General features: G+C 33.5%; 2 protein-coding genes across 3 annotated transcripts in view; one reads left to right on the top strand and one right to left on the bottom strand.

Moving 5' to 3' along the window:
• Positions 1-5,948, top strand: part of LOC105222157 (homer protein homolog 2) — a 30,312-nt gene extending 24,364 nt beyond the window's left edge. The window contains exons 1-8 of one of the 2 annotated variants that reach the window (XM_011199363.4): positions 327-550; positions 1,115-1,403; positions 1,462-1,522; positions 1,578-1,926; positions 2,004-2,082; positions 2,146-2,421; positions 2,490-2,627; positions 2,696-5,948. In XM_011199363.4, the coding sequence (XP_011197665.1) occupies positions 546-550; positions 1,115-1,403; positions 1,462-1,522; positions 1,578-1,926; positions 2,004-2,082; positions 2,146-2,421; positions 2,490-2,600 (1,170 nt within the window). In that variant the 5' untranslated portion in view covers positions 327-545 and the 3' untranslated portion in view covers positions 2,601-2,627; positions 2,696-5,948. Of the gene's footprint in view, positions 1-326; positions 551-1,114; positions 1,404-1,461; positions 1,523-1,577; positions 1,927-2,003; positions 2,083-2,145; positions 2,422-2,489; positions 2,628-2,695 lie in introns of those variants that run through there. The other variant, XM_049446852.1, reaches the window with a different exon arrangement.
• Positions 5,949-6,283: 335 nt separating this feature from the next.
• Positions 6,284-8,078, bottom strand: LOC105222156 (protein Aatf). The gene is made up of 2 exons (XM_011199362.4): positions 6,524-8,078; positions 6,284-6,453 (listed from the first exon to the last, which is right to left on the bottom strand). The coding sequence occupies exons 1-2, from the start codon at positions 7,942-7,944 to the stop codon at positions 6,348-6,350; spliced, it is 1,527 nt and encodes a 508-aa protein (XP_011197664.2). The 5' UTR covers positions 7,945-8,078; the 3' UTR covers positions 6,284-6,347.
• Between the last annotated feature and the right edge of the window lie 2,975 nt (positions 8,079-11,053).

The following is an 11,053-nucleotide window of genomic DNA, read 5'->3' as shown; positions in this document are numbered from 1 at the left end:
TTAAGCTGAGAAAACATATTAATTATTTATTATGCGCCTTTTTTCTGGAAATATTAGTTGTATTTGAAATAATTCGTCTCTAATAGAATTAATTGATTATATATCGAGTGCAAGCCAGCTATCGATTAACTCACCGGTTAATTGCCCCATAATGCAAATTGTGATTTAAGTTAAATTTTTCATGAGTTTATTAAGGCCCAATTACAATTTTTATATAAACTCTTGTGAACGTGTTATCGTTCATCTCTTTTATACGCGAAGGAGTTATGAGTTTTGAAGTGTGTATGTGTTAGTTTCGCGCTAATTCTTTTAGTTTAGTTGAGTTTCGTAAAATTGACTTGCTGGGTACTTGTTTCAAAACTCTCTGTTATAAAATCCCATTAATTTGGTTTGGGTATTGAAAATTGTTATAACAGTACTCAACAACTGATCTGGCAACACAGTAATTGTTTGACACCAACACTAGAGTAATTGGAAAAATCGAAACCGAAAAATCTTTTGCAAAAAGCTGAAAAAGCCGGAGTTTTCACGACCAAACAAAGAAAATGGGGTAAATATTAGGAAATATTTAACGCAGTTTATAATATTTTATATAAAAATATTAAGGTGTTGTGTAATATTATTGATAAGTGCTGAAAGTAAATGTGTTTGCTGCATTTGCAAAAGTGTCCCCGCCCGTGGTTAGCCAATATTGTGTAGCCCAGACCTCAATTGAATGCGAATATATAGAAAATATTTAAATTACTATTCATACAGCGTAGTTCCGATACAAAAATATTCATAGACAAATCAAAATTTTTGTGTAAAGCTTTTTTCCTGTTAGTGCTTTACAACCTATAAAAATGTTAGTTTGTGGGCGGAAGTCGCTTTGGGATTTTGTGCTTAGCTAATGCAGTTGAAGTCAATTAAGTTGTTAGAAATTATGCGCATGCATTGCAATTATGACAATGGTATAACGACTATATGTACTAGCTAATATAATAATAATGGAATATTTAATAAAGTTGAGAGTAGTTTCATTTTCTTATTACATATGAATCGTATATATATGTATGTGTGTTAACTTTTTGAGACATTTATTAACATTAATACATTTTTGCTACTTTGTCATAAGCGAGCAACCGATTTTCACCTGCCAGGCTCACGTCTTCCACATTGACCCGAAAACGAAGCGCACATGGATTACGGCAAGTATGAAAGCGGTCAATGTGAGCTTCTTTTATGATTCGTCCCGCAACCTTTACCGCATTATCAGTGTGGAAGGTACTAAAGCCGTAATTAACTCCACAATAACACCCAATATGACATTTACGCAAACATCACAGAAATTTGGGCAATGGAGCGATGTGCGTGCTAATACGGTTTATGGATTAGGATTTGCTTCTGAAGCCGAATTAACAAAGGTATGATGTTTGATATGTTAATGTTTAGTATATGATGCTAACGGAAAATACATTTTAGTTTGTGGAAAAGTTTCAAGAAGTGAAGGAAGCAACAAAGAATGCTATAAAGGCTGCGAATGGTAAATGCATACATAAAATGGCAAAGAAGTTTCTTTTCAATTTTTATCATTACAGGTTCAACTGTAGTTACGCCCACAACGTCTGCTAATACATCGCCAATATCATCGCGTATGCAGCAAAACGATAACACCGCCATAGATCCACATACCGTGGAACCACCAAATATGTCCAATACGAATACACAAAACGCTAACCCGGATAGTCCATCGCATAAACTATTGCCAGCAGCGGATGTCAAACAAGAGCTGACTGCAGGTGCCTCTCCATCACCTGCTCCAACGGCGGTAACAGTCTCCTCAAGCGGCAGTATTGTAGGTGTACACACTGGCGGAAGTGCTGGCGCTACAGGGGAACAGCAACTCAAATACGAGAATGAACGACTTAAAATGGCACTAGCACAAAGGTATGAAGAATAAATAATTAATTATGAATTAAGTATAAATAATTTAGTAATATTCTTTTGAAAATATATGATTACAGTTGCGCCAATGCAAAGAAATGGGAAATTGAACTGGCCACGTTGAAAAATAATAACATACGCCTAACAAGTGCATTGCAGGTTTGTGTCTCTATTTCTCACCTATTTTTTTTAAGTTTTTCAACATACCACACTTAACCACAGGAATCAACCGCCAATGTGGACGAGTGGAAACGTCAATTGCACACATACAAGGAAGAAAATATACGATTAAAACGTGATTTGGAAGTGATTCGTGTCGGCGGTGGTGGTAGTGTTGTTGCCGGTGCTGCTGGTGGTGGAGAAATTGCCGAAGATTTACGACGTGAAATCGGTTTATTAAAAGGACGCATCGAATCACTGGAGAATGAACTAATGAGTCAAGAAATCGAATTACAGGCAGCAAATATGAGCATACGCGATAAAAGTCTTGATCACAATGTAAGTGTTGAAAATAGCACGCGCTACAGGAAGAGTAAAATATATTTTTTTATTTTTTTCACACGTAGCAAATGGGGAAGTTAAGCGAATTGAGTGCACTTTTCTCCAAACACTTAACGGAACTATTTAGTGTACAAAAGGACATGGAAAATATCATACATCCAGCTAAAAGCACTTGAGATAAAGATGTGGGATATTTTAAGAAGGTAAAGTAGAGTTAACATTAAAAAAAATGAAACGTTTCCTCAATGTATAACTTTATTATTGTGTCTAGGTTTCAGGTGTAGAACAACAATTACAACAACAAACGATAACGATTAGAAAATACGGTGCTTCGGGTACGGGTGGCAGCAGCGGTGGTGTTGGTGGTGACACCGAAAGCACACTCTCCAATATCACATCAATTCACTCACAATTACAATCTTTCAACGAAACATGTGATGATACACAGAAATTTTACACTACCAGTCATATGAGTCAGCAACAGCAACAACAGCAGCTACACCAGCATTTGCAACAACCAGGAAACAGTGAGAAAATTATTAGACCACAAGTGTTGCGCGCCATGAATAAACACTCAGTACTACTGCAAGAGTTACATCAACGTCAAACGCAAGTGGCAACCAGCAGAAGTACACAACTAGCAGCGGCTACTAATATACAGCATTTTGCAACCGGTTGCACAGCAACATTGACTATCACTACAAGTACAGTGACTGCAAACACAAGCGGTGCCGGGGTGGCAGCAACAGCTACTGTTTCCGCCGCTGCCGCTGCGGCTGTTGTGTCGCCTAATAAAGTAGCCACACAAATGACAAGTAGTGGCGGCGGCAAGACTGCAACTATACTTGTGTCAAAATCAAAAACTAAAACTGGTTTACCGCTGTTATTAAAAAACTCCATTAACAATTAACAAGAATGAAAAAAGTGCGGATTAAACAGTTTATAAATTGTAACTTGCGAATGTTTGAAGAATTGTCATGAGAAATGGTGACGTAAAGTTGCTGAAATTACGTACATAAATCAACGACCGTTAACCTGTGCCCAATATTTAAGAATTTATAACCATACAACACATATACATCATCATCATCACCAACAACATATGCCGACATATATTAATATATTTATATTTCCATTTTTATGCATATTTTTTTGTTTTTTGTGCAATGTTTCTTAAGTATTTAATAATTTTGTGTCTATCGAAACAAAAACCAAGTGGTATGTGAGCATATAACCAAACGCGCAAATTATATAGCATAATTACAAAATAATTATTTCATTAGTGCGAGTGCAAACTTGTAAGTTAGACTTGCAAAAATCATATATTTATGATCCGTTGATATTATAGTAAACTTATTAACTTTATTTCATGTGCAAAGGACGTTGCAGCTATTATGTTTATATACTGCTACTAAAATTATTTCTATTAAATATTATAACTATTTGATTGAACAAGTATCGCTAGACACAAGCTGCGCAGTTAAGTGTAATATACAAATTGCTTAAATTGACAACACATTTTTTGAGATAACGCAACTTAAAAAATTGGCTAACAATTATGTGAAGTGTCGGCATGTGAAAAAAGCCTGCACGAGTATTTTTAAAAATTAAAATTTTGATATTTCCTTTTTACAACTTAAACGCATAGTTAGTGTGTGTGTAAAATTTACCAAGTATTGTTTATATTTGTATCGAATACTATGAGTACCAGTAATAGTTTTTATGTTTTTTACAAAATATTTATATTGTATTAGTTGAATAACACTCATTATGCATGTATACAAACGCATATGCAAAAACAAAACTAGTGAAAAATTACAAAAAATAATAATAATAAATAAACATTGTAGAAAACACAGTGTATTGGAAGGTTAGTAAAGCAAAATCGAATTAAAACATAACATAAACAAAATATACTAAAAAATATTAAATCTAAAAAATATTAAATTTAAAAAAAATATTTGTATTGTATATGAGTGTAACTATTGTAACTGTATTTGTTAAGTTTTAATTTATTCGTAATTTAATTGTATACCTATGATAATTAAATGACTTTTCGCCATAACAATACGTATAAAACTCGAAATTGTAATGACGTTGATGCTAACTATGATATTGTGGTTAACTTTGACATTGATAATGTTTGCTAAATACGAAAACAAAATATTAAGTATTTGTATTTGCTGTAACTTTTTTGTATTATTACTAAATAATTGCAGATAAAGTGAAAAAATAGCATAGTAAAGAAAATGAAACATGAAATTAGAAACGAAAATCAAGTGAAATGCATGAAAAGCTGAACTAAAACTGAAAACAAAAAAAAATAACTTATATACATAAATACATAGCTATATTTTAACCAATAAATACCAATGTGCAACTGTATTGGCCATGTAGGTGTGGCTAAGATTTTTACGGTTACACGAAACGATAGACTTCTAACTTCGAATAATAAAATTAAGCAAACAGGAAGTGCATTCATCACACTAACCACGAATTGCGTTGAATCTCTTGTAGCAATAACAATAAACATAATTAATTAACCAATTATATACAAAACATACATACATAGATACATGCATAGAACATAGACACACACGCATAAAAAAAATAATAATAATTAATGAAATAATAATGACAAACACATGCGCAAATCATACATACCATTTAAATATAAAATACCTATATTAAATTGAATAAAACCAATATACAATACATACATACAATGATACCTAAATACTAATGTGCTTTTTATCTAAAAGTTGGGCGTCTTAGCAATACAGCAATTGAGTAAAAAAAATGGGCGTGTAATTGAGTAAGTTTGCACAGGATATGCAACGTTGTTTTTGTTTCTACTTCCATAACGCAACGAAAATAAACTAAACTGCTTGTGTTCATTTACCGTTTGGAGTCTACACAACAGTTAGAGAAACAGCTTAATGGGAATTGGGAAAGAAGTGCAGTAAAATACAAGTCGATTTGGATTTAGTTGCTTCGATTTTTGGGGGTTTTATCCACTGGAAAATCAGAAATAGTACATTTACAGAATTTAATATACTAATAATAGGCGATTCATTTTAAATTCCGATACAACGTACATACAAGTACATATGTATGTAAGCGCAAACGTTCTTAGCGACTCAGAAAAGTTTTGGGAGCGAATTATACTAACTTAAAAGTTCTTACAATCTCCGAAACTATTTACCGGCTTAACTTAAAATTTTCGGCAAATATTTTCAAATGAATTTAGACGCGATATATATATGCAAATAAAAAAAAACGATTTTTAGAAATTCACAAGTGGATATAACCCATCTAACAGCTGTTATGGTTGAAAATATTTCTTGCTATGCCATCATGACTAGTTTGGTAATTTCTCGTCTAATTTCTTTTTGATATAAGAAAAAACTATTAACCACTTTTTCTACACCTATTATGGACACATACAATATACATACCTACCTACATAACTCTAAAATAATAGCATACAATAATTTTTACAAGAATTAAAAAAAATAAATAAATAGTGATGTCTGATGCAACTACTATAATAAAAATTTAAATAAAAAATAGTTTTGGTGAAAAAGCTAAAGCGAAGATTGAGATAGCATAGTAATTTAAATAAAAAATAACAATTTGGCATTGCAAAACTACTAAGCCACTTGAGTAATGAGGATAATTAATACATGTATTAATAACGCAGAAAACTTACAAGTTGTGCGCACACTTGACACAACGACTATGTTTATTAAATAAATAATAGAAAACTAAAAAAGATTTTTAACTTAAATGCAATTTTGGCAGAAAACGCAAAAAACGAGGAGAACAAGAACAACAAAAGTAGGAGAACAGTCTCAAATTAATTTTTTACACAGGCACAGTTCATTTTATTTACACGTTACACTTTTTCACATAATTGTAATCTAAGCTGCAAATAATGATCTATACAATTCCTCTTTCGATTCCTCCGTCCATGTTGATGTTTCGTCAGGCGCCATGAAATTTATCAGCTTATTATGCACCGTATAGCTGTAATGAAATATGTAATAGTTAAAATTTTTGTAAAATTTATTTATTTTTATTTGCTTATCATACTCACCGCAATTTACGTCCCTTGCTCGCGCGTGTGTCGACCTTTTTCTTCATTTTTTGACGCAACTTTTGCAGCTCCATGTACTGTTGCGTCACTTCACTGGCACTGACTGATGTGTTGCTCTTGTATTCGATAAGCTCACGCAATTGCTGATGATAAAAGTCGCTATCATCATAAAGTTCCACATTTCGTTTAGGCTTTTGCGCACTTTCATCATTACCATTTTCAACTAGTTCTTTTTCTGTAGTAGCCGTCTCACCATCTTTAGATGTTTGCGATTTTTCAATGAGTGTGCTGCGATTTTGTAACGTATTTTCAATTTTACGTATGATGTCATAATCCTCAGTGAGCGATTTTTTCTTAGCACCAGCACCTGGCGTTAGCAATTTAGTGCGATCGTCCCACTTAAGCAGCACCGAGTTGCGATAGGGTTTAAATTCTTGGAAGTGTGCATCAATGTGTTCAGCAAAACGTTTTATAGGCACAGCGTTGTTCCCTTCAGTATCGTGTTTGGGTAGCGGCCGTTTTAACGTTTTCTTCAATGCATTACGTTGTTCCGAAAATTGCTGATCAAAAGCATTTTGTAGTTGTAGCAAAGTGCTAAGCAATTTACTAACGCTGCTAACTGATTCACGCGATATGTTATTTAATTTTTCATTATCTTGCTGATGTGCTTTGAGTGTATCGGGTGCTGGAAGCTGGTTGGATTTGCTAAGTATTTTTTGCGTGTGTATACGCATTTCCAATAAACGTTCCCAAATTTGTAGCTGATTTTGTACACATTGTCCTTTTTGCACCTCAGCCTGACGATTTGTTTCAGCGATTATATCTGTACCGTCTGCATTCTCCGCTTCACTGGCATCGTCATCACTTTCTACATCATCTTCCTCATCACTATCTTCGTAATCCTCTTCTTCATCGCCTTCTTCCAAATCTTCATCTCCGTCCTCATCGCTTTCTTCACTTGCATTTCCTAAATTAGTGCTCTCATCCATATCATCTTCACTATCATCTTCTGCTGACACAGCCGTATCTTTTCTACTAACACCACCATTCAACTTTTTAGTGAACGCCGCTAAAGCGTCATCATTATCATCTTCGGAGGAATTCTCATCAACATCTTCATCTTGTTCTTCGTCACTTTGCTCATCTGCTGAAGAATCTTCTTCATCCTCTTCTTCAAGTTCATTACGCGATGATATTTTCCCTCTATAACGCGCACTTTGCTCTGACAACAGCTTTACATTACGTTTTCTTATATCTGATGTGCGTGCATCCGGCAAATCGTATTCATCGAATTCCTCCTCCACACGTGGGTCCTCATTCTGCTCATCGCTGCTGTCATCTTCACCGTTGGCACTACGTGCTAACAACGCTGAAATTTTATCCGACACAGTTTGTGTTTTTGAGGTCTTTTTCCGCAGCATTTTGAAAATTATATTTTATTTATGATAATATTTATTTAGTTTTTGATTAAAAACATTAATATTAATGAAGCAAAAAGCAAATCCAACTAAAATGCTGTAATCAGCTGTTTGTTTGTTGTCTGTGCCGTAGAGTTGCCGTTGCTACTAATGGTGAAAGTTCCGACTATCGATAACAGTATACTCATTCATAACTGTCATCGATATATAAATTTGTAATATCTTTTCTGTTTTGTTTTATAAAATATATGTATACACATACATGCATATATTTATCTATGTTCGCAATATATATATTAATTTGTATATATATACATGATAGACTTCGTCAAAATATTAATTTGTAATTTCTATAACTCCATAGCAATATCGAAATTGATATCTAACGACTATTCTGAAGTGCTACGGATTATGAGTAAAAGATATGATAATAAATATGAATAATAACGGCTTTATTGAGTTTTTATTTGTATATTCATATGCATTTTAAATAATTCGCATTTTTTGGCATCGCATTTATCTCAATTTTCAGCGCAGCTACATAGGAGTTCGATGACTTTATCCACGCGAAGTTTAAGTTACTCATACGCCATGGTGTCCAAAATCGCTGAAATAAAGCACAACGCAATAGTGTATAAATTAGTAATTTAATTGAACTCAATCCAATTTTATACTGTAATTTAAAAATATAGGAATATCCGAATGTGAAATATGTATGTTAATTTAATTTATATTCATGCTCTTTAATTTTTAGCGCCTAATGATTGGCTTATCCTTGATCTGAATGCGCATGCGAAGCACTCCATAAAGGAGCGCTGCTAAATGACATTGGTCATGAGATATGCTTGCATGTATGCAACTGTGTGTATATGTGATGACATTTTGTTGCCGGCAAATTTTCAATGTCAATCAACAACAAACAATGGCTCAACATAGGTATGCTATCAAAAACTAATAGGCGATTGTCAGCAACACATAGTGTTTTTCGCACGGAGTAATAACAACTTTTGTATGTATGTATGTGTATATAAATGTATTTATTGTAATTTCATGCCAAAACAAGTAGCTACCCAGCAAGAAAAACATTGAATGGATGGTAGGTGAAATAAAGGGGTTATAAAAAGCGACATTTAAAAATATTTATTTGTATTAATTTAAAAAATAAAATTAAATTAAAAAAAATAAATAAAATAAAATAAAAAAATAAAAAAAAATAAAAAAATTAGAAAAAAATAAAAAATTATTTATTTATTTATTTATCAATGTGAAAAAATAATACAATTATTTTTTACACGAAAAAAGGAGCACTGGCTGCCAGGACCTAGTTTGATGTACCTTGTTCAGGGTATAAAAATAATAAATAAAAATAAAAAATTATTTCTAGTAATTTTCTCCACAAGGCATGTAGGCATATGTATGTATTGTATATAATACAAACACAGATTCATGTACATATGGATATGTATACATGTATTATTGATTGTACGCGCTTATCAGCGAATGACCATCTTGTCACCACGAAATGCTTGCTATGTCTCGCTCTCATAATCAACTGCCATGTAGCTGCTCACATGCTTAACGTAGGTTCATACAAACAAAATTTTAAATAATTATATAGGTAAGTGTGCTACTACGAATGTATGTATATCTGTACATATGTACATATGTATAAATATATGTAGAGGATAGAATTTGTTTTGGGCGAAAAACTGATGCGAAATTTAATATATGATATTGACAAAGTTACTACCGCAAATACGAATTTATATGTGTAGGTACATATCTTTGTATGTGTTCATGAGGGTAAGCCATTCTGGCGCAAAAATTTATGAAAAATATGTAATCTAATTTTTAGTCTCCAAATTGGAATAATCAATTGAAAATCTAACTTAAAAATTTTAATTTTTAATCTAGGTTCAGGAAACGCATCACCAATAATTAGCCGTTTGGTGAGGATTGTGGTATGGCGAAATTGTCGTGCCTTATTTCTTCTACTTTCTATTAATTTCTTCGAACTGAGGCACGAAATGCCGTTACCATCACTAGCGTGTCATTATAATACGATGATGACGGACTCTTTTTTCCGGAATTCGTTGAAATCGACGCGGACGATCTATTTTTTTTAAAAAGACGGTGCGTAGCCTTATATTTCACGCCTAAACATTGTCGCATTATCTTGTGCATTGGCTTGCTGAAACAACACTTTCATTTTCTTCAAAAGCGGGCGTTTTCCCACGATTTCATCCTTCAATATCAATAATTTTATGTAATACGAGTAGTCGCTGTAGACCATCAAAAAGGTAGTCAATAAAAATTATTCCATGCGCATCCCAAAATACAAACGCCATAACCTTGGCAGCCGACTGTTGCGTTGGAGTGGGTCTATCTTGTGCAGTTCACTCGGATGACTCTCGATTGGACTTCGAAATGAAATGATGGAACCATTTTTCTTCATTGGCTCTGGTTTATTACACTTGAATATTTCCAAATCATCAATTCGTCTTTGTTTTTGGTTGGTTAAAAGTGAGCTTGCGAGGCATCAACTTCTAATATATTCGTGAATGATATGATGGACACGTTCAGTACTCTTTACGGTCATCCAAAATTATTTTGTGCACTTTTTTGATGTTTTCATCGGTAACAACTAATTTTTTTCATCACTTCTGAACTTGCATACCAATCCTTGATGGTTGATTTTCCTGGGGCAGTGTCCGGAAACCTCTTATCAAGCCAAGTTTATGCTTCAATTATATGTATGTAGCAAGCGACTTTAACGTCTCCATTTAGACAGGAGCTTGGATGGAAAATCAGATCTCCTATCCTGTCCTAACACTTTAACAAGCCCAACCTTATAACTATACTATCAATCATCAGCGAATCTTGATTGTCAGTACACTTCTTAAAATTTCCCAGGTTATGACAATTAGAACTGATGAAAGTACGATTAGTTTGCTTTATATATAGTTATCTATTTTGACTGATCTAATGTTCCGTCGGTGATGTACTGGTGTTGACTTACAGTTCTAGTGTGGGAATTGGTGGAGGGTGAAGGTAGGTAGGGAGATCTAGTTAGGCTGGCAGTCACACTGCTTGGTTGAGCTCTTGAGAATGG

Source organism: Bactrocera dorsalis, chromosome 1 (assembly GCF_023373825.1).
Source record: "Bactrocera dorsalis isolate Fly_Bdor chromosome 1, ASM2337382v1, whole genome shotgun sequence".
NCBI classification, from domain to species: domain Eukaryota; kingdom Metazoa; phylum Arthropoda; class Insecta; order Diptera; family Tephritidae; genus Bactrocera; species Bactrocera dorsalis.
This window is presented reverse-complemented; position numbering and strand designations above follow the sequence as displayed.